Consider the following 24,288-nt stretch of genomic DNA (forward strand, 5'->3'; position numbering starts at 1 on the left):
CAATTCAAGGCAGTCAAATGTTGGGCTGAGACAGAGCACCCCGGTAGGAGCAGCTCTGTCCTGATGAGCTCACAGTGCCTTAATGACAGCAAAATCCTTCCTACAGCTGCTGACACCGAGCTTTGCAACCTTTCTGAACATACAACACACGTACATTTAGTCATTAACTGGTACCACAGAGGCAGGAAAGGCACAGCACAGGGAAGCTGCAGCTGCCTGTGAAATTTGGGAAGTGTTCCTAGTTGAACAAGGCGTGATGGGTTCCTTGCAGAGACCTCCAACTCTTTAGACAGACACTACAATATTTAGTTTCCAACCTTTTACATTAAAATTGAGTCTTCCACAAACACTACATCTGAAGCTGGTTGCTTGAAGGAGGAGTGAGTGGTTTACTGATTTTTCTCTTTATTTATTTTTTTTTTAACAACACAGTATTTACAATATTTACAAGAAGCAAAACAGAAATCCACACCTGTACGTGGAAAAGCTTCACCGGCATTCATGGTGCTCCTTGATAATAGAACTGAAGGCATTCTGGTGTAAACTGGTCTTCACTCTTTTTTCCCTTTGTCTTCTGTTGCAAAACCAAACTCTCACAACTTCTTTCTCAAGATTGAGCCCCTCAGCCATCCTCATAATTTCCTGAGAAGAGGGCTTGCTTTGTTCTCCAAAGTGCCTCTCTAGGGCTTCTTTGGCAGCAATGCTGGATACAGGGGTAAAATTTCACCTTTAAAAACTTTTTAACATTAAAACATTCAGGCTTTCACCACTAGTTCTAGAGAAAGATCAAGTAACAGCACTGAAGGCAGTGAGTTAGTTTGTTTCATCTTTCTCTAGGTAAAGGAAACCCAAAGCACTAAAAATACTCTGTTAGTTCTCTGTTGACAAGAGCAGTGTGACATCATGCAGGATTTCAGCATAGGGTGATTAAAAGGCAAAAATGGCATCAAGTTCAGTGCAATTTCGGTGTTAATTATAAAATATTTGTGTGCTTCTTGGCATTATCAAGGAGACACAGCTACTAACTAGCTATAAGTGGGGTGACAGGGACTGGAACAAGCCTGACCACCCATCTGCCCCAGCAAATACACATCAGTGGTGTTACCTGGTTGTATCAAATTATTTGGGTTTACAGAGAGGAAGAGCTCCATCACTTAGATTTGGGAAACACTGTGTGTTTTGCATCTCACAAATTACAGAGACAGCACTAGAGCATTCCTAGAAATCACAGAGATTATGGCCAGCTGTTTTAGCTATCATCACATTTTCCAAATGTCTGCCCTCATCAGTTCCTCAGTGTCAGCAGCTGACCAAAGTCGAGTGGTTCACTAAACAGAATAATTTAATACTGGTTTTTTTCCCCTTATTTTCTGATAGAATTTGCTTCCAATTTCTGTTACATATTCTACAAAAAACATTGTGACAAGCTTGTGCCACCGGGAGGCATCCAGAGGTTTCAGCAGTAGCTGTAATTTCTTTGGACACGAGAGGGCACTTCATGCATTATTCTGGAAGTGAGGTGCAGGTATTTGCTACAGAAATACAGTATCTGCTTGAGTTCTAGTTGTTTCATCTCTTGGTCTTTCATTTACAGGTCAGTTTTTTCAATATTTGCTAATGTTTAACAAAGCTGGCTAATTAATAGCATGGTGTTCTGCACATACAGAAGTATAGAAACATTATTACTTTTGACTCACAACTTCTTAGGTTTTGAGCAATGTATGAAGTCTAATACTTTCCACAAATTCAAATTTAGAGGCTTTTGCTGTGGTCTAACTTAATTTTGTTCATGGGACTTTTCTTATACCATTAGTTTGTCTTCAAATATTCATTAAGAGTGGCTGAGAGAAAGGCTGCAGAGTTCAGATAAAGCCCATCTTCCTGATTAGTTCCAGGTCTTTAAACTGAGGTGCTGTATGCTTTCAAAGGGGTAATTAATATTTTCTTACTACACAGGATTTTGTCCTCTATTTTTTCTCAATTATCCATGCTCTTGACAACCTGTCCTGTTTGTTAATCCCACTGCAGCAGGGTTAGATATAAAAATCCTTTATATAAGGAGTGGTTTTATCAATCAGTGTTAAAAAGCGAAGCCCACAATGTTGGAGGAACAAATTCTAGTGGGCTCCTCTGGCCAGGGGCTCAGAGATGCTCTGAGCTCTCCTGCAGCCATGCCCCATGAAATGGGGAAGGTCTTGGCACCGCCACTTGAGTCCTCACTGGCCTGTAGAGAAGCTGGGAGGAGAAATTGGCCTCTCGAGAGTAAAGCTTCATCTCCTGTGAGGTGCTGACATGAGCTATGAAGCATTTTCCGTCCCAAATTCACTCCTAATTGAGAAGCATCTCTTCAGAGGAACCTTTAATTAGAATCTGGGATATCCAAAGGAGAAGGAAATACTCCACACTCTCATTTTGCCTTTTTGATAATTTTTTTTTTTATAGTATGTTTTGCCAGCCTACTTAATTTCCACATGGAGCTGAGACTTGAGAAGTGGTCACTTGAGATGTTGGCCACCAGAGTTGTGAGAAACAAGAAAAGGAAGTTTCCAGAACAACTCTGTTTTCTCCCTTTAATTTATTAAAGCGTTTCTTTGGAACTTCAAAGTTCGAAATTTAGTGACAGGAAGACAGCAGGACATACAAAAGCTTTCTCTCAAACTTCCTAGACCTCAGTTCTCTGGTAAATTTATATGGGTTTTTTATTGTATCAAAATCTGTATGTTTATTTATTACGCCAAAATTATGCAATTTATTTTGGAATAATGTAGAATCTCACAAAATTTAAATGAAGGTGCTCTGATACCCTACTCACTATATATATAGATAGAATAAATTTTGACTGAATTAGAGTAAAATATATTTTCATGTGAAAATGTGTGGCTGAAGAAAAGTCTTTAATTGGGAAGAAATAGTATCTTTGGAATAAATTGGGGGTCTGGAGGGTTATGTTGGTTTTTTCACTACAGTGTTTCTAAATATTGAAACTTTCAGAAGCACAAGGTGTAGATATTCATTGAGAGAATTTAGCACTTTGACAGAAGAAAAAGCAGCATCTTAGCCAAAATAGTTTCTAACCTGTAATGACCTAAATATTCATTACCTTATGGTGGTTCTGCGCTTCCTCTTCCGTTCATTCACTCCAACTTTTTCATTGTACAAAGCTGTATTAAAAAAACAAGAAGAAGCCAATCAACAAAAGCTGGCAGTTACATTCCACAGGGACTGGAAAACAAGAAAAATCATTTCCAGAAAATGCCTTTGAAGGAAGAAGAAGGCACAAGAGAAAAGTGCTGCTGAATAAGAGGAGCATCAGACACAGGATCTTTCCATTGTTGGGATGGTTGGTCATTGTTTTACCTCCAAGTGTAAATGGTTATAGGCAGAAATTGTTAGAAGCAAAAGTCCTTTGCTTGTGAAAAATCACTGTACACTGCTAAATGGAACTGGTTTGCTGAGAGGGGACTAGAAAAATAATCTTTCAGCAGTCCAAGAGACGTTTCTGCTATTCTGTATATTCCATGCATTTCAATTTTCCCCTCCATGCTCATCCAAAAAAAAGATAACTATACTTTAATACAAGCACACCTCTGCATTTAAAGCCGGCAAAACAAAATCTTTAGTTTGCAGAAGACATATAAATAGCCCTAAAATATTTATATGGGATTCTGCTTGAAGTGCAAAACAATACTTAGAGGGCTTCAGTTCTCTACCTCCCACTTGTTCAGCTTCCTCCAGCCACTTGGACAGGATGGATTTCAGTTTGCAGGCGTTCTTGAAGCTCAGCTGCAAGTTCTCAAACCGGCAAATCGTCGTCTGGCTGAACTCAGAGCCGTGCACAGCAGCCAGCGCTTCTCCAACGTTGGTTTGTGTATAACCTGCCAAAAAACAAAGAGGAAAAAGCAACTTTGGAGGAGGGTTACTCTCCTTGAGATGCTCAGCCCTTCTCTACTGGCTGTCGTGGACAGTGTGTGCTGCAGCACCTTCGGGATGAGCTTCCTGAGAGGTCTCTGTGGCCAGCTGAGCCCAGCTCAGAGCCCTGCTCAGTCTCCTGGTGCTTTCTGTGGAGTGTGACATTGATTTAGTGGAGCTTCACACTCCAGGATTAGGGATTTGAGAAGGATCCAGACAGCCCATATCTTTCTGTAGATGGTGAAAGAGCAATCAATTAGTCCCTAGAGGTGCTGCTGGTCTCCTGATATTTGTTGCAACAGCTAAGGTGAAGTCATCAGAGAAATGCTGTAGTTTCCATGCAGTCTCTGACTTTGCATCGAGAGCTCCCTGTTCATTTCTCTGAATGTGGATCTGCTGTGGCTGGGGGACTGGATCATCATCCTCCTTTTCTGCTTTGGTGCCAGGACAAGGTGGGATCTCTTTAAGCACTCAGTGTCCCATGAGGCACCTTTTAACTTCCTTTTTGACTGCACTAACCCTGTGTCTCTCAGGCCCACAACTCTGTTTTGTCATGTAAAGCTCAAACTCAGGTTATTTTTCCTGTACATATTGAATTTCTCCCATTCTACAAGCTCCATGTCATTTGATTGCACCAAAGGAAATTTTGGTCCCTCCAAAATTCAGGATGAAGATGCAGGGATTAACTATGTGTGGCCTAGCAAATGCTTTCCATCGCTGTGGCTGACATCAGATACAGGATATACAGGAAAAATGGCCAGTTTGCAAATATTTTTTAAACCCTAATTTCTTTTATTTTAGTTTAGACTTCAAATGGAACATACTGGCTTTCTAGCTATTGAGATAGCGCACACATACACCAAATAACCTTACAGGTTTTTTTAGATTTATAAAATAAAAGGATTCCCTATAATTCTGATGCAATGCTTTAAGTGATAATGCCAAGAATGACAGGGCCCAGCCCACCTTTGTCCTCAGCAGTTATCTCACAGAAACAAAGATATCAATTGCTTCCCAACTGTGTTGTGGCACAAAAAAATAAATCAGGAAGAGAAGCTTCCTACGGGTGTGAAGGATTTCCCATGGAAGTCCCTCAGTGTATACTGAAATGACCACACACCATCAGGTGAAACACTCCGTGGGGAAGAGGATGGGTATGAGAAGTTAGAGCACGTCCTGCCCTAAATTGCAGATAATTTGGAGCTGTGCAAAATATTGCACCTGACACTGAATGTGAATTATTGAACAGCAAAAACTTTCTCTGCATTTAACACAAATAATTTAAGGGCAGGAAAGGTTAAAGTCCCTTTCTGCAAACTAAAAGCTGAAGTTCAATAATTCCATTTAAGCCTTCTAGGAATGGAGAAAGTTTTGCAGGGCAAGGCAGGATTAAGAGTTATGATCAGACAACGGCTGAGGCCAGACCATAAAACACTCAGAAATAACTGGGCTTCCACTGGAATCTTTCAGCCTTCCGTCCATGGACATAAAGCACGTACCCAGCTTGATTCTCCGCAGCTTAAACTCGTTGGCAAATTTCTCCAGCTCTCTGATTTCAGGGGAGTCCATGTCCACAGGCTCCTCCACAGACTTGCTCTTCCTGCGGAACTCCTGCTTGAAGTCGGTGGCAGAGGGATCGTCCGTGAGCAGGGGCTGGGGCACGGGCGCGAAGCCGTGGCCCAGGGCACAGGGGCTGGCACTCAGCGCGTGCTCGGGGAACTTGTACAGGCAGGGGGTCAGACCACCTGAGCAGGGCCAAAGAGAGAGCTCATTGCAGCCATTCTCTGCTGCCACGCACACAAACCTCCCCTCGCCACCTCAGAATCTATGTCTGTAATATTAATTATACAGCAGGCATCCAGGAGTTAGGATTTCCCAGGATATATCTTCTCTTTCTTGTCCCAGCCCCTTTCACCAGCCACAGCCATCCTATTACTGAGTAAACTGTGAAGCACTTAAAGAGGAGGCAAATGGCGTAAACTTACACAAATAAAAATTTATGCTCTAAGTTGGAGTGCACAACACTAAGTGGCACAACAAGATTGATGCATGTGTGTCATTTTGAGTCACTTAAAATTTGCCAGCCTCAATTTTCTGGTACAAAGAATATTTCCATCTAGATGCCGTTTGATGCTCCAGCAAGATACTATCTTGGCTTAGCTGCAAGCGTAAAATTTCTTTGAGGAAAATATACAGGTAAGAGCTCAAAGGAAAAAAAAAAACAGGAAACCAGAACTCATTTAGAATGATCCTTCAAAAAAGAAATTGCTCAAGGACAAAACAGAACTAACTTTCACTACCTTTTGTTCAGAAATGTCAGGCTTAACAAGGTGATTCAGTTATGAGTGAAGGCTGGTTTTCCCCTAGATATTGTACATAGAGCTGAAAAGTCTCTGACCTGAGGGAAGCATGGGAGGAATTACTGGAGAAATATTAACACTCCTCAGTGTATCTGGAGCAGCCAGTAAATTCCAGATTCTCAGGTCATCCTTCCCAATTTTCTAAACTACACAAAACTGCATAGAGGAACTCAGAACTTCATTAACCTCCCTCTGCTTCCTCCATTTATTAGGGTTAGTTTTTTCTTCACCGCCCCAATTGCTCCCATCAGTGTTGGAGGTTCTAACCCCATGAAATTATTTTATACACTTCACACAGGATAACCACCAAAAAAAAATTCTCAAAAAATACTGAAAAATACTTTAGAAGAGGGGGACTTGCTTTGCAAGGTGCTGACACCATTTACCACGTTGGGGTGGGGCATGCTGCATGTCTGTAGGATGCGAGTCTGGGAGAGACTTGCTGAGAGCATCTCTGGAGTTGCAGGCTTGATGCCTAAGAAAATAAAGAAAAGAAGATGAAAATAAGAAAATAAAGGAGAAGAATAAAAAATGTGTTTATTTTGTAATTAAAGAAAATTATTTTTTAAGCAATGTAATTTATTGTTGCTTATTAACTTTCCCCAGAGACCTGGACAATGCCAGGAATGTTTGCAAAAGACACAGAAATGCACAATAAAATAGGAGCATTTGGAAATTTACACACCATGAAGGAAGTTTATACTCTGTCCCTATGCAGATATATTAGTCTATGCTGATTTACTCTAGTATTTCCTTAATTCTTATTATTATTAATTCTGAGTTAGATTTTGGATTATTTCCAAGTCCCAGTTATTTCCTGGGAGTTAAGTTAATTTGGTTCATGTCATTATCTCATTGACTGCTACTTAAACTTGCACAGAAAAAAAGTGCCTCAGTCTTACTGAGCCTGGGACAGGGAAGAATGAGCAGGATGCATTCAGGAGTATAAAAATCCATGATCACATGGCTGATTTGCCTGCTGAATTTAGCTCTTTAGCCCTTCATTATGCCATAATTTTAGTTTATAGCTTCAGCCAGGGCTGATCATACTGCTCTGGTGCTGGTTGGTCACAGGTGCATTGGGTATGTCACTTCTGGTCCCTCAAAAAGTGATAATTACCAGATGGAGTAAATAATAATTACCAAATGGGAGTAAAAAGAGCAGGATTTTCCCAGCCTTGTAGGGAGACATAAGATACAGAGTGATTCCACAAGGGATGCAAAGGTTTGGGAAACTCTGGGCACTGGCCTCCAATTTCCTAACCCTTTCTCTAACACCTTCAACCCAAATCCCATCTTCTTTAAAGGACTGTCTTGGATTGGTCCCTCTAAAGGAAAGCTGGCTAAAATCCAGGTGCTGAGAGCTCACCCAGCTGAGGGTTAACCTCTTACCTGCCATCACCCCGTAGGTGGAAGGCTGATTCCCATAGTGGCAGGAGGGCACGGAGTAGTGAAGGCCTGGCCAAGGGCGTCCCGGCGTCGTCGCGGCAAAGCCAAGGCGTGAGCACGCACGAGTTGGGAGCAAAGAGAAAACAGATGGCACTCGTAAGAACTCAAGATTCCAGACACAGCCTTTAAGCTCGAGGCAGGCAGTGCCTTCTGCACAGCTGTAGCTTCTTCTGCGGGCATTTAACACAAGATCACAGCCACCAAGTTAACAGGGACACGTCAGGGAGAGCTGGCACCAGAAATAGCAGGACATCCTCTGAGGCAGGATAGGAATTGTCATGCTGCCTCTTGATGAGTTGCTTTTATTATAATCTGTGGGCATAAGCCAATTTCCACAAACTGCTGAGCAGGGGAAGCTTTGTGCTCCTAAGGAGGAGACCTGCTCCTCTCCTCACACAACTTCCACGCGCTGATTCATTCAATCTCACACAAAAACTGGTTCTGTGCTCTCAGGATTTGCCTCTACTGTCGAGCAAATCCTGCAGTCAATGAAGGCCTTCCAAAGGCAGCAGTTTGGGACTTTTGCTTTGATGTTTCCTAAAAAATCACGATTTCTTGAGTGCCAAGCAAGAAAAAGCATTTCTGAGTGCTTTGGCAAGGTGGTAGAGAAACAAGATGGTAAATTCTGGATTATTCTAAAAAGTCAGGGCTAAATAAACATTTCCCATCACCAGCACCAGCAAACACACTGTTAATTTATCTCTGGTGTTTTCACAGTGGTATTTCAGGTCTGTGCTCAGTAATAGCCAGTGCCTGAAGAATGAGAGCATTTTTTGCTGAATGCAATATAGAAATATGGCTGTTCCTCATGTATAAATAGGAATAAAAATGCATGTACTATCCCCTCTAAACACTGCAACAAAACAGAATATTAAAAACTAATGTTCATGAGCATTCAGATATGTAAAACTACATTTTAAAGAACACATTCCTGTTGTTCAAAACAGTCTATTTAATTAGGGAATGGAATCTGTGGGTTTTACAACAGTAATCATAACAGTAAAGCGTCCTGTTGAAATACACTTGTACAGATATAAAATCTACTAAGACAAACATGCTTATACTAATGTAGATGCAGTGAAAATAAAGATTGTGTTAATAACTGTAATACATGTAGAACAATTTAACTTTTCTGTTAAGATCTGAGTCTTTACTGGTTACATTTTTCCACTATTTCATAATCCACATAGTATAACTTTTATGTATGTGTGCTGGTTTTGCATTAAGTGATATTTGGTGAGGAGGGAAGAAGCCACCCACAGAAATGGTTTTCTGATTTCATGCCACAGCATGAAAGTACAATTTTTGGCTTGCTAGTAATGATTTAAAATTAAATAGTGAGGATGATGCTATGTAAATGAAATAATAGAAAAGTGTTGAGGACACTGCAGAACAGCAGCTGAATGACATAACATGGTATTTGAACAGAAGTATTTTCACCTTTCTTGTGATAAAGAATTGTTACATCCATTTATAAAACTTTTGACATTTAAATTAAGTTGTTATTCAAAATCCTTCCAGCATTATATGGTACACAAATTCTCCTCACATGTGCTCAGCAGAGTGGCACTTTTTATGTGTACAATTCCTTAATCTACGTATGAAATTTATAAATCTTGACTCATTATGGTTACCACCCTCCGTCTCTGCTTTCCCAGGGTCGTTTTTTCACAGGATCATCTTCTGGATGTGACCCTGCAATCAAAATTTCCACTGACTGCAGTGGCATTTATCCTTGGGTGGCAGATAGAAAACACCAAAACCTAAACCCGTAGCAGGCGAGCAGATGCTCTGGGCCAGCCCTCATCGTGTGCTTTCCATTACAAGTCAGATGAATCTAGAAAATACTGCTGTGATACAGATACATAAATATGACCTCATACAAAATTTAAATTATCTTATTCCCTGCCACTATTGCTAACCCACAGCTCAATTAGGATATTTTGAGCTTCTTGCTTAGTGTATAAGACGATCCTGTTTTCTGTTACCGATAATCAGTTTTCATTACTTCATGCTTTTTCTTTTCATTAAAATGCTTTATTACCAGTGCATTTTTAGGAAAAATCTGGTTTCTTGTCAAGACTCCAAATAAAATTCTAATGTTAATGCAATTTCAAATAAATCAACTATTTCTTTTTCTGTTCCTGAAGGTATTCTATCAACAATTCCTGTATTCCAGAATCCCACCTCTGCAGAATTAACCCCACAAGAAAACTCTCTTTGGCTCAGATATTCAGTGATAAAATAGTCCTAGTATTTAAATGCATCTAATTGTATTACATACACATGCATGACTCAAAAATATTGATAAGGTTTCTACTACTCATTTTGAACATCCCACTTAAAGCTCAGGCTTGATTCAGTTTGCAGTATGCCTTGCAAAGCAATGTTTTTCCTTCTTTAAAACAAGTTATATTTACACCTGAGGTCTTTTAAACATATTTCCTATTTAAGGTAATTTATAATATTTTAAATTATGGCTGCATGATAAACAACCTTTCAATTAATTTACATGACAGTGGTTATACCAACAATGACAGTGTTTGAACCTAAATTGGCTGCATATTTGAGTCTAATCTCATAACAAACTTAGAGAAAACCACGTATTTAGCTAAAACACGAACATTTGTGATTTTCCTGATTCACTCATATGCAGAGTTTTGTGAAATTGCTTCTACTTTGGCATAGACCCGATCATACATAACACTGATACTGAACACTTTAAATACCGAGAACTTGATGAACTCTTATATCACCCAAAAATTACAAATGAGAGCAAGAGTATTTTCAAAAAGTACCTGTAGACACAACATTGGTGGCATGGTTGGAGACCTGCAGGCACTCTGCAGCGCTGTGATGCATTATCAGAGGCAGAGAGGGAGAAGAGTCAGAATTCAAGGGCACAAAGGTGTCTGAGGAAGCAAAGGCTTGGCAGCTCATACCCTCCAAGAGGCAAGAGAGCTGCCTGTCCCCTGTTCTACCAGAGCAGATCCTGCAGGATTAATGGCACCTCAAACTCTATTCCAGGATTTTACCTGGATATACACACAGAGGAGGGCTCCAGAGCACAAGGGAGGTCGTGTGCAGGTATTTATACCACTAGGAAATCCCTTTATCCATTTTAATGTCCTTTTCCCAGCATTATTGCTACCCTGCTACAGAGCCTCCCTCCTTCCCACACAAACACAATACGTGTCAAATTAATGGGGGGGTGAGGGAAGAAGAGGGAAACCAGAGACATGATTTGACAGGTATTTTAAATTAGGTCTTTTGTGGAGGACAATGACCAGAAAAAAAAATAAAAGTATCGTCTCCAAAGTCGGTGGCAACAGACAAGTGAGTTTAATACTAAGTAAGTTTCCACAGTTAACACCTGCCTCCAAAATCTCATCCAGGCAATTGTCTGGAAGGCAACCTGTCTGAGAGCTCAAACAGTCAATAGTCAAGAACCTATAGCAAAATAATCTGAATTAAGCTAATTCCCAGCAGTTGCACAGTGATCATTTGTCTTGACCTATAGCAGTATAAGTCAGAGATGTGTAATATGAAGCAGCTGTAGCCAGAAGGAAGTTTTTGAGCAGATAGCCTTCCATAAGCATGATGTCCTAAATGTTTATCTAAGATGAGCTCTTGACAGAGCGTGGTTCATATTCTAAACTGGGTTAAGTGTCTGAACCAGAATTTTGACAACACAAACTTCAGACACATGAGATGGGAGCAATCATATTTGTTATTGCACTGTTTTTCACGTGTTACTGCAGAAAAGTGATATTGCATCGAGCCATTCTGCAGAACCCTTTATATTATCTTTAAGTGTGCTTTGGGAAAGGCTGTGTCTAAGATTGTGAAGCAATTTCAGAATGGCAAACTGCACATGTGCTTTAACAGTGATTATATACTACTTATACAGACATTTTCAGGTTGCAAAACATACAAAACACATCAAAATAATTATTGCAATGTTATGGAAGATCCTGTCATCAAATGAACTCCCATATGCATTACTTTGGGCTTGGCTCAATGTATCTTAATGTCTGTGGATTCATATTCAAAAATTATTTTAGTTATTTTCACCTCCTTTTCTCCCTCAGCAAGGGACATGATAAATCTAACAGGGGCTCCCCTCCACATACCAGAGATTTGAAGCCATGGGAGAAAAAGAATAACTTTACACCCCTGTCTTTGACAATTCTTTTTTTCTCAAGTCTCAACAGGTATCACTGTAGATAGTGGTTCAGTAAACAGAAAATTTACAGTTTCACTGTAAACTCATGTCTAGACACAAAGAAGCTGTAGCCTGTCCCCAAGTAGAAGATGGAGCTCCAGATTTCCATTTCTTCCCCAAAAATAGAAGTAAGGAGAAGCTTAGGAGAAGCTTAGGAGAAGGAAGGAGAAGGAAGGAGAAGGAAGGAGAAGGAAGGAGAAGGAAGGAGAAGGAAGGAGAAGGAAGAAGTAAGGAGAAGCTTACCCAGCTTTGCCCAGGTGCTCAGGCTTTCCAGACCTGTGGAGCTCATTAGAGGGGTGCTTGTGGGTTCATGGATGTTGGTCACCCACAGGAGCTGGGACTGATTTGGACTGGGAAAATCAGGTCAGTCAGGAGTCACAAGGTGCTGAACTTTCCTTCAGAGTGCAGCATAAATGTGTTCTGTGACACCATGCCAGACCCCATCTCATATGAATTTTTTCATGCCCTGGCTATTATTCATTATTGTGTTTTATAGTGCTGAATTAAAAACCTCCAGTTTTGCATGTTTGTGCTTTATCACCTAATTCTTGCTAACAACTTTACTATTTTTCATTTTGATTACGACCAAGTTTCTGTAATTGCATTCAGTTTCAAGTAAAGGCTTTTTTGCATAATTTTTGAGGATCCTGGAAAGCTGGATTGTTACAAATACTAGGTACTGGAAAAATTTCAAGTTCATCAGAGCTCATTTCTAATTTCTAATAGCACCTCTTATAAAGCTTTGTTACCACCCTCTGTGGATAGCGTGCTGAGGCTGCAGATTGCCTGACCCAAAGTTACCCCATGGCTCCACAATTTGTAATTTCTTGGTCAGTTTTAAGACTCTGCCTCATGGCACACGGTTCAGCTGAAGGCCTCTGGCAGGAATTTTGGGCCACTGACTGAAAGAGGTCATTCTTTCTCTACACTGACAAGTTCTCTCAAAAGTTCAGTGGGAGTTTTCTGCCCTGAAACCCAGACCCCATTCTCCATTTGGACTGTGGTATGACGCTGGTGAATGTCACAGTGAATCCCATCTGCTTCCTGCTGAATCCCCAGTCCAACTGGCCTTTTGGGGGGCAATCACTTCTATAAGGAGGATAAGGGAAAATGAAGATTTTAATGACTGAACCTTTTTTACACTGTCCTTGATTGGATAATTCTGAGCTTACCTTAATGTCTTTCCTGAGGTTGATTCCAATCCTTATTCCATGTCAGTAGGCTGATTCTTTGCCCCATAAATCTCTTCTGACTGAATACCAAAATAATGAAGAAAGTCATCAAAAACCAACTGAGGGTTTTTAAGACAGCATTAAACTGTCTTAGTTGCCAAAAGATCCCTTCATGTGGTTTTTCAGCTCAGAAACAGCATCTAACTGTAAGATCTCGGGTCTGGCCATGAGATAGGCAGGAGAACACCATCATTTTCCTCCACAGGAGCACAGCATTTCTGTTCCCAAGCAATGATTCCATGCTGGTCAACAATGGAATTTCCAGCCTCACCTTTGCCAAGAGCCACAAAATTACAAAGAAAATCTGGCACAGTGCAAGTGTTGGCAGCATCATTGATTCATTCATTCCTTTTCCCAGGTCTCCAAGCCCTTTTGTAGATAAATTGACAACTGTAAGGCTTGTTCAAATAAAGAGCTTGCAGAGATGGAAGTCTCTACGAACCGAATCACTATGATAGTCCTGAAGCTGAAATATATCCCACTGGAACAGTCACTCACACATTTACACTCTGGGGAGGAGTGTGTGTGTATATCTATTTATAGATATCCCAATAATGCATCTCAGAGAACCTGTGGTTCTTTGGGAAGTGAGCTTTATTTTTGCCTTTGTCTCTTTTTCCCCCCAATAACACTGCAATTTTCATCCTGCCACCCCACACACTTTTGTACAATGCACTCATGTGTAAATATTTGTGTCACATTTCTTTATATTCTGAATACTGAAATTCCCAGGTTTTAATTCTATCATAATTTCATGGTTATTTTTCACTGGGTTGGGTAAAAACTGTAAAACTTCTACAAAGATCTGCACATTTTTGAATGTTTACCCAGTTCTTCCCCTTGTTTTTCCTGTCCAGAAAGTCCTTGAACTAGAATGACCATGCTCATGCTGTTGAAATCCCCACAAGGCAGAGGAGTATCAGGGATCCTTGCTTTACTTCCTACACTGTAAATGAAAAAAGACATCTCTAAGTGCACAACACTGTGCACGGGGAAAAAGAAATAAATCTTCTTTCTCAGGTAAGACACAAATTGACTCACAAACTGTCAGTGTATGCCACAGATAGTTTCATTCACAGCTGATGGGGGGGAGGGAGGGCAGATTAAACATTTTCAAGGAAGACACTTTCCCAGGGAGCAGCATAATGCAATTTGCTTTTAAAAACCTGTAGAAAGCGTATCCAGTCTTGCTGCCAAAGTCTGGCTCACTGGAGTCTGAGTAAAACACATGTGCAATTGCATTAGAGCAAACAAAAGCCCTAAAGCCTGATTTAGACCGAGTGGGACTCCTTGATAAAGACCAAAAAGAACGTAAGATTGCTTGTTTCTCCGAGCCACCTGTCCTTAGCTTTAGATCAGCTCTGCAGAAAGGAGCCCCCTGAACGTGCAGCACAGACATGATCTGTTATCTGCAGGGAAAGGTGGTGTTCCCACGGCTCTCAAACAACAACCTCAGCCAGGGCAGCAGCTCCCATCAGAAAATATGGTTAAACTTACCTCTAAGAGCTACAACCTGGAATAACAGACACAAATTCCACTGCTTTTCTTCATGTTCCCAGTCAGACTGGTGGTCCTCAAAATGATCCACATTGCAAATTACTGCTGGAGACCCTGACACTTGATAGAAGTGATCCAAGCTCATTCCAGCCTTATTCCAGTGAAAAACAGGGTAGGATCATAACTGAAAACAGTTATGACTGGGACCAGGCAGGGGACCTATATCAGGAATGAGTTTAGCCAAGTATGTGGAAAAAAAATCAACTTACACTCAACAGCTTTAAAGCATTTACAAAATATTACTACTGACAGTGATTTCACATTTGTTAAAAGCCCAGGTTTAAAATTCACGTGTATTACAACTGACTCATTTTCAGTTTTTTCAATATGTAACAACGATGTAACAACTTCAGCGGCAAAAGCCTTTTCCCCCCACGGTTTCCTTTGGAAAATCAGAACATTTCCACAGAAAGAAAGAAATTTATATACCCAGTTATGAATTTAAATCCATATAATGCTATTTCTAGAAACCCAGTTTTTCAGGGAGTGCTTTTATTCTTCTCCAAATGACTTTTTTCCATTTTTCTTCTGTCATTTCAGAACAGGGATCTGTAACCTCAGGAAGTTTTCATCATGCTACAGGAGCCAAACTATTAATTCTTTCCCAATTTTGTTTTTCAAGGCACAAGACAAATATTGCTTTCACAAAGCTTTGGTAAATATTCCTGTACACAGAATGCAGCACAAGTGGTACTTTGAATCTTCCACATGCACTTTAAATTTCCCTTCACATAACATAAAATGGAGCAAAATATGCATCCCCTCCTTCTGAGTTTATACTTTCATTTGCAGAATGCTTTTTCCCCAAATGCTATTAATCAACAAGTCTCATTTATTTAAAAAGTAAAAGAGGGGAAAAAAAAAAAAAGGAAATAAGGGGAATTGACCATTTCCACATGTGAAATGCCACAGAAATACCCCTTCAGACATACCCTGAGACAACACAAAGATGGAAGGAAGAGAAAAATTGAATGAGTGTAGAAGGGTAAAAAAAGTACAGATAATGAATAGGACTTAAGAGAGATAGCTTGCCAGGGTAAAGCTGCTAAGCCAGATTGCTGAGGTGACAAATCTGGCCCTAAAAATGCCTTGGAACCACCCAGCTCAGCCATTTTAATATCTACCACATTAATACTGAAATTCATCGACATTACCCTAAAAACACATCATCTATCGCTGCCTATCTGCATGAATTTGTCCTTTTGCTACTAAAGTTGGCAAGAAAAGTATCTGTCAGAAAAGCCAGAATCTAACCAGCAGTACAAACTAGCAGCTAGTACAAACTAGCCAGAATCTAACCAGCAGTACAAACTAGTACTGCTAGCCCCCTGCCCACAGTGCAAAAATGTACTGAACACAACTTTTTATTGGAAACTGGGTTTACATAACCAAGCAACTGAATTAAAAAAGGACAGTGAACACCCCTCCCAGGTATTTTTCATACAAGTATCTTTTACTTCACATGTCCCCAAAAGCAAAATTTCTTTTTAGTTCCCAGACAGGGCATTGAATTTCAGAGTTTCAGAAACTTGTAGAGGTCAAAAGTCCTGAAAGGTTCACAGTGCATTTAGAGGTTCAAACATTTCCTCCATGGCTGTTTACCACAGCAAGATGCCTTTGGCATTACAGCCTGTGCCACCTTTGAACAGCTTGCACCTCCTGTTTTTTCCTGGGGAAAAGAACTGCATGATCTCAGGGTTGGTCCAGCCCTTGGTGGGTCACAGAGAATTTTCTGCTACAGCAGGACAATCCTCATGAGCATCTCCATGCCTCATATGGAGCCTCATCTCCAGCTCTTAAAAATTAACTTAATTTAAAGGAATAACCAAGAAAGTTTCCTAGCCCAGGCACTTCCCAAAAGCTGCCAGTGACTTTCCATGATTCACAGGCAGAGGTGAGTGTGGGCCTCACATGCCCAAAGCCTCTCCAGGGAAGTGTCAGGGTCACGTAGTAGGCAAGGTTCTGTGAGACTGATTAATATTTTGCCCATTTTTCAATTTCATTGGAAGTTTGGGACAAGAATGTGGTAAAACTCACAGGAAATGTACTGAATAATGAGGATGCTCTTTTTTTCCTCCCTCTTCTTGTCCCCCTGGAATAAAAATCAGCCTCTGCTGTGCTCATCTGCTTCCCTTCTGTTCCGTGCCTCCTGTCCCTACTAGTCCCTTGTCATGTGCCACAGGAAAGAGAAACTGGATGACACATTCCCAATTATATCTGGATATCTGACCAGCAGAACTGATGAACACTTTTCAGCTCTAAAATTTTTCCAAAACTAAAAGCAAAATCTTCAGTTTCAACAGTTTTGGCAAAAAAATCAAATCAACAAATTCAAACGGAAACTTTCAGCCTTGTTAAAAAGTAATTCAGAATTTCAAAACCTGTATCCAAGTTCTCTCCTAATGCTCTGGGTGTCTTTCATGAGCTTTCATAATTTTCTTTTTTTTTTTTTTACTACCTGAGATTATTTTAGAAAAAATATCCAAATTTTTTGATCTGCAGCATTGTGAACACTGTATGAGGTAAATCATGCAAACAGAATAAACTCTAAGAAAACTTTCCAGACAAACTGCAGCTTTAGACATCTACTCTTTTGGAATTAATCCCGATTTGTGATCATTTATACAATGTTACTTAATAAGATTAAAGTAGTAAGGGTACAAGATAAAAAGGAAATCTGTGGATTTTTTTAAATTCAATTGAATCTTCTGAGGTCTGAATTTTAATTTTTTTTTAAACAGCTTTAAGACTTTAGATCACAACCTATGCAGATACATTTTGTTCTTTTTTACCAAGACAATTATAATGTTCATACTTCAACCTGTACCAACCTGTAAATTTACTTATTTAGTTACATTCCTCTAGGTTGAATCTAATGAAGATGAACAATCAAATTGAAAAAAAACCAAACACAAAACAACCCCCAAAAGACTGAAATTCATTCAAAATATTGGAGTCAGACTTTGATATCTTCTCTGAGCAGTGAATTAAGCATGAAACATTCTCACAACACTTCAGAAAAGTTACTCAGTAAAAGTACAAGATGTGGGCTAAGTGGGACTTTTCTGATTTTCTAAAATGATTAGTGACGAGAACTCGATTATTTCTGTATTCATGGAGACAAGTGATAGAGTAACACCACTTTCTCTCATTATCAGTGTAAAATAAAGGTCATCAGCTGGTTACAAAGATCAAAACCTAAAGGACATCATTATATGAGCTCCCAGAAAATCCTGGTCATCTATATTCATCCCTGAACTTTGCCTGCACACACTGCAGGGATGAATATTCCTGTCTTAGACAGACAAACAGCAGCAGCCCAGCACGGTCAGCAGTTTTGTGTTTCATTACCAAACAAAACATCTTGCCAGCAAAGTGATTTCATTAGCATATTCAAACCACTGGCTGGCTCAGTCTGAAGGTCATTTAAAATTCCTTGAAATATGAGATAAAATTTTAATTCTTAAATCTCACATAACATTTAAAATGCATTATTCTTTAGGAAAGTATCTCATAACTCCCACTGAAAATTTAATCCACACAACTCGATTAATCATCACCAAGCAGTGTTAAAACTGAAAAGTGCAACCTCTCAGCAGAAGAATAATCATCATGGTAGAGTGTGATTTTTTGCCCTTCAGTGTCTCCCATCACCTAAAGATCTCGGTTTTGTCCCCAAAAATTGTTGCTTGAATATTTTGGGTGAGAAAACCCTGTGTTAAGTGGCTTACAAAGAGAATATGAAATCAGAGGCCAGCCTGGGGAGAGCAGCCAGACCTATTGATGACATTTTGATCAGATCTTCACCTGTAAAACCATACAGCTTTTAAATATATTCCTGTGCCATGGGTAAAAGTGAGAAACCTCTCACTAGGCTGAGATAAGAACTCAGAAATTCCACTTGCACTTTCTGGGATGTGTCCACAGGAAAAGGAGCATGTGAGTCCAGTCCTGAGAATTCAGAGGCCACTGTCCAAGAGCTGAGCTGATTCCATGCAAGTTGACAGCTGTAAGAGCATTGTTTTCCTTCAAACATAAATGAGAATGGGAGCTGGGGACCGGGGGCTTTCTGGCTTTTTTGAAGGTGAGAAGTAAAATTACATCATTTGTATACTCATGCCTCTTAAAATGTTGTTCAGGTGAAAGATGGAAAGGGAGAGCTTCCCTGAGTAAAGCACAACTCAAACAATAGGGATTGGAGCAACTGTTATTTACAATTTGCATGGGTGTAGAAGAATTACTTACTCTTTGAAAACATTCAGATGTTTGCATTTCTGCCCAAGGCAGAAATTTTACTGCTGCTCTGCAGAACTGTGTCTACAGCCCTTTCACAACATCACTGCTCTGCTAAGTCCCTTTGAAGAGCCCAACCACACAGACACCACAGTAAGAGGGAGGAACTACAGGGCTTTGAAATTTCCTTTTAAATCCCAGTGCTGCACTTGAATCTGACAGCATGTACATTTAACAAGTGGCTGAAAGCTTCTCTCCATTAGCAAATGTTCTGACCTGAAGAAGTAGAAATTTATAAAAATCACCACGCCATTTTCCAGGTGTTAAAACAAAACAAGCACAACTGAAATTGGTACATGGGAGGGGGAAAGCAGAAGAGGGGGAGCCCTCCTGTTCTTTACATAGACTGACTCCAGGGAAATTAAATTCTAGGTTTAACTCAACAGCATTTAGACCTTTGAAATCTTCTCATGCAGGGAGAGCAGGAGTAGCTGTGGGTTGGGAGCCTGACTCTCAGCATGGCTCAGTCAGGGTGATCTCCTGCTTTGTGCCACACTTGAGCTGCCCTGCAATGGCAGTGGTACAGGAGGAAGGTCACCACACCAGGAAGAGGCACAGTGGGCCAACTTCCATCTGCTGCAGGGCTGCTGGCCAGCCTGAGAGGCCACAGGCAGCCAGGGAGCGCAGCATGAGACACGGCCACCCAGGAACTGGGACAGTTCACATGTGAGCTGCATCAGCCACAGAACTCCAGGGGAATTCCCTTTTGGAGGGGGATTTTTTTCCCTTCCAGAGCAGTCAAGCACTCCCCAGCTTGTTCCTCAGTGCCTGAAGTAGCCCCTCCAGGAATGAATGTTTCCAGGCCATACCCTTTTTCTTCACCTTCCAGATCATGAGCATCTCAGGACTGCACAGCATCTCAGGAGCTGGGCTTTTAATGAGGTCTCTGTTAGGATATCCTTGCAAAAGCTGCTTTAATTCAGGGGACTCCCAGAGTACAGAGCACAGCACACAAAAACCAGAGGTTTTAAACATGATTTTTCTCTGTGCACTCCTTCCTATGTGGGCAAGGTTTTCACCAGAGTGAAATTCTGCCACCTGTCATTGCAGCCTCCCCTGGCAGGAGAAGAGAAAAAACATAAACCGACCACCATTCCCTACACCTTTTACACCATTTACCAGGACATTGCAGTGTATGAGGGGGAAAAAATGAGTTATTGCAAGGAAAACCACTTGCTGTAACATAGGACTTAACATGAATAACACTCTTCGTAAGTCCCTGTTAAACTGCAGGGTTGTATTTTACAAGAAAAATAATCATCCATGTGTGATGCTGAAAAACAAGCCAGCAACACAGAGGATTCTGTGCAGACTAAAAAAGTGTTATACTAAAAAGTATATATATATATATTATACTAAAAAAGTGTTTCCTAACCACACACCTGGACTAAGGCTGTGCAGATGCAGGTATAAAAGGAACCCTTATCCTCATAACACTGCCTAAGGAAGAATTCCAAGAGAATTCCCCTTCCCATTCACCCTGTGGTCAGTATGAATGAGTGTTCTCAGAAGCAAAGGGGAAGCAAGCACAGGGACATGATTTGTAAATAGCATTTCTGAGTTTGCTATGGTCTCAAGGTCTCTGCTGATTATGGTGATCCCGCCACTGCACTATAAAATGTACGTACAGGTGTGGGCTTCAACAGACCCTAACAAACTTCAACAAATAACAAATCCAAAATAAAAAAAAGCAAAATAAATGGCCACTTTTCCAAACTTTCCTGTGACATGATCCATCATGAACCACAAGAAAAACCTGAAGCCACACACCTGTATAAAACATGTTACCCTGGAAAATGTGATTCAGCTGAGTGCATCTTCCTAAAGCTCCTTGGATGATCAAACAGAAGTGGAAACTTTTCCCTTTTCTGTCATTATCTTAAAAACTCTCTTTGTTGTTTTCTCCTCTTTTCAGGCATTGCTTTCCCCCTAACTTGGAACTGGCTATAATTCCCTTTTCCAAACTCCCTCCAGCTACTCAGTTGACTCAACCACACGGTACAAAATCACTTGCATTGGAGGACAGCATCTTCTTCTTGTTCCCCAGTAAAAATTAAAACTACAGGTTGAATGAAAATCTACAGCATATTAAATAAAATGTTGGCATATCTGAAACAAGGTCTGAATTAGCACAGTTTTTTCAGAGATTAGGCATAGTCTAACCTGTTTATTTTTAACTAGAAGTGAGTTTGGGTGGTGCATTACTGTATCTTCATGGGAAATAAGAAAGTAACAAAAAACCCAGCACATCCCCCATCATAAAACTGTAGTAAATGAAAAAAACAGCACCACTGTCTGCCACTTAGCATTTGGTAGAAGCAGATCAGAGTAATACTCTCATATTCCAATTACTTGTATTTTACGCTAGTTCTAAAAAATATAAGTAGAGTTTTTCCAGAACTTTCCTTTGGATTTTCTCAGACTAAATATCTATTTTCCCTGCAGGAGAGAGGCTTTCTTACATTGAATAGACACCAACTGTCCAATTCCAGTCCTGCTGGAGCTGTTTAAAATACCTGCACCACCTGACTGCTCCTTTGCAGAGAGCACGCAGGTGTTTGCCTCCCAAACACAGAGGAAAAAGGAACATGAAATCAGATCTCCCTTCTCTATTTCACTGCACTGAGAGCATGGTGACTCTTTTAAATGCCTGGGGGAAAAAAAAAACCCCAAACATTTGGTTGTTTTAACATCCCCATGCTGATATGATTCACAGCTATTGGCATTTATTCTGTTTTACAATTTTCATGCAGATCATCAGCCGAGCAACCTGAATGATGAATTAATTCCTTAATTAATTTCTACTTCTGCCCTTTCACGTTCTATACAAGCCTGAAACAAATTTTCTTTGAGTCCCCAAAAGATTTAACAGAGATTAACAACATTAATTCTCTTTAACAAAGATAACTAAGAAATAAGGAATTACAGGAAAGAACAATCATTTCTAGCAATGCCTATAACTTCTCATCTCCACACAGCAAACACATACCTGAAAAGAAGATTTCCACAAGGCCATCTCTTACTCTCTTTCTTAATCCAACACTCAGCCTCATCTTCATGTTTGCAAAACATGTTCTTTTTTCCCTCAAACTGTTGAAATCCTGTCCATATCACCTACAGAATATCCTTCTAAATGAATAGCAAGATGTATCCCCAATAGCAAGCCATTTTTCAAGAGGCAACAAACTTTATATAGAGAATAAATAAATTTATAAAATGAATACTTCATATCTAAAGAGAGAACTAATTGATATTACTAAGTGCCTCCACCTGTCAGAGGATTTTATTAATAGCTTTGCTTTAAATAATCATTCTCGGGTAAAGATTGCTTATTTAATTTTCACTGTTTGGTCAATGGTTAAAAATTACATAAATCGCCAAATTATCACACTGGGTTGTGTTTGTTTCAAAAATATCCCCTTTGTAGTGAAAGATACCAGAGTGATATTAGAAAGGAATATTAGGGATGAATATTAGAAAGGAGTTATGTGCTGACACAAAACTATTTTTCACAGAAAAGGGAGACAAGACACCATTTTAGTGTGAGTTTGGATTTAAACACATCAAAAATGCAGAGAGAATTTCCATGTTCTTACATTAAATTGCATGATAAAAATAAGGCTACTAATCTAAAAGGGGTTGTGGCAGCTACCTTTGCTCCCACTGCCAGCTCCCAAAAGGAGATTTCTGCAAGATCAGAATTTTTCTGTGATGGAAAATCATCATTTAAACATAGGAAGTCCATGGGGGAAAGGGCAAAATTTGCTACATATGTTTGTTTTCATGCAAATGGATAAATGTGCTTTGCAGCTTTGCTTTGGACAGAGGGATAGAGCTGTTTGTGTGCTTATATTACACTTACAGCTGAAACACAGAATCTGTTCAATATCTGCACAGCCTCCTAGAAACAGAGATGCTTTTAGTTCTGTGAAAGGACACTCTAACTAATAACTCTCACAGTTTTCTTAAATATTAGCAATTTTGAATAAAGTTGAAGAAACAGAAATATTAGAAAAAAAATAACATAGTGGAAGTCATCAAATAAAAATCCTGGGACACATTTTGGTCACAGCAGTAAACACAATGTGAGAAGCATACCCTGGTACCAGGGTGTGTTAGGTCAGGATAACTGGTACAGATTATAAATATCCATTTGTTATGCAAGGTTTCTTACTGTTCTTCTGCCAGTGCAAATTAAATCTGGGTTAATATTTGAAGTAATAGTTTTTCACTACTGTGAAGAGGAAAGCACTGTTAAAACATTGTGTTTTGAAAGCTTGCCACCTTTTTGTGTTCTCTGGTAGTGAGAGCTGTAGCTTGAAATTTAACTGCTCAAAACATGCTTCAAAAATGAGCAAGAGCTGAGGTTATCTAAGTGTAATCTTTGAATAAACTTCACTGGGGAATAAAATTTATTCATGCAGCATACAAAACTTTCTTTGCAACTGCTTCAACACAGTGATCACAAAATTAAACTTACTTAGGACCCATTTAGTTTTAGATTTCTAATGTAAACTACAGATTAACTTAAACTCCCTCTTAGCTCCTTAGAAACACTCTTCCCCACATTAAATTTTTAAAGTTTTTTTTATCAATGAAATAGTTAATAAAACAGGATGATGATTAACACCATCATGGTGGTCAATGAAAAAAAAGATGCTCAAATACTTCAGTGTGAAGATCACCTCTAGAAAAAAAGTGTGGACCTAGGAACAGATGTGACAGGCAAGCTTTCATATCAAATAACTAGGAAAAAAAATAGTTATTTGTGGTTAGAGGAAATAAACTGAAAGGTTAATAAAAGTAATTGCTTAGATTTTTTTTTTTACTAATTGAAAGATAAAACAGCTACAAATCTATTTCAAAATTCATCTTTCATAAAAAGAGGTAACTGGCAACATTCAGTATGTCTTGAATTGCAGATTTTACAACACACTGCATTCTGTCTAAAGAAAAAAAAAATTAGCATAAAAATGCATCAGTTGTTATGAAAACACCAATTAAAAAAAGGCTGTGTGCTTATGCACACACACAAACCTCTGCATTGCACTCTTTCCATAGCATTGGCTTGAATTTTTGGCACATCAGAAATCAGCAGTAAGGGTTCTCTCTCTGTGTCAGCAGGCATTTTGCATCTCCATTCAAACTAAAGCAGAGTGAATAAATGAATGCTGTCATACTCAATCCAATGTCCAACTCCATGTAGGTTTCACCTTGTTTTTCCATGGAGGGCCAGAAAAATTTCCCCACAGAAATTTTAGGT

General features: G+C 39.7%; 1 protein-coding gene across 5 annotated transcripts in view; it reads right to left on the reverse strand.

The window, feature by feature from the left end:
* Positions 1 to 419: 419 nt before the first annotated feature.
* POU1F1 (POU class 1 homeobox 1) overlaps positions 420 to 24,288 on the reverse strand; it is a 143,527-nt gene continuing 119,658 nt past the window's right edge. For 3 of the 5 annotated variants that reach the window (XM_058860257.1, XM_058860275.1, XM_058860266.1), the window contains exons 3-8: positions 7,662 to 7,727; positions 6,631 to 6,744; positions 5,409 to 5,654; positions 3,711 to 3,875; positions 3,101 to 3,161; positions 420 to 703 (exon numbers count right to left, since the gene is read on the reverse strand). In XM_058860257.1, coding sequence (XP_058716240.1) covers positions 490 to 703; positions 3,101 to 3,161; positions 3,711 to 3,875; positions 5,409 to 5,654; positions 6,631 to 6,744; positions 7,662 to 7,727 — 866 coding nt within the window. In that variant the 3' untranslated portion in view covers positions 420 to 489. Of the gene's footprint in view, positions 704 to 3,100; positions 3,162 to 3,710; positions 3,876 to 5,408; positions 5,655 to 6,630; positions 6,745 to 7,661; positions 7,812 to 10,516; positions 10,659 to 24,288 lie in introns of those variants that run through there. The other 2 variants (XM_058860249.1, XM_058860241.1) reach the window with 2 other exon arrangements.

This window comes from Poecile atricapillus, chromosome 1 (genome assembly GCF_030490865.1).
Source record: "Poecile atricapillus isolate bPoeAtr1 chromosome 1, bPoeAtr1.hap1, whole genome shotgun sequence".
NCBI classification, from domain to species: domain Eukaryota; kingdom Metazoa; phylum Chordata; class Aves; order Passeriformes; family Paridae; genus Poecile; species Poecile atricapillus.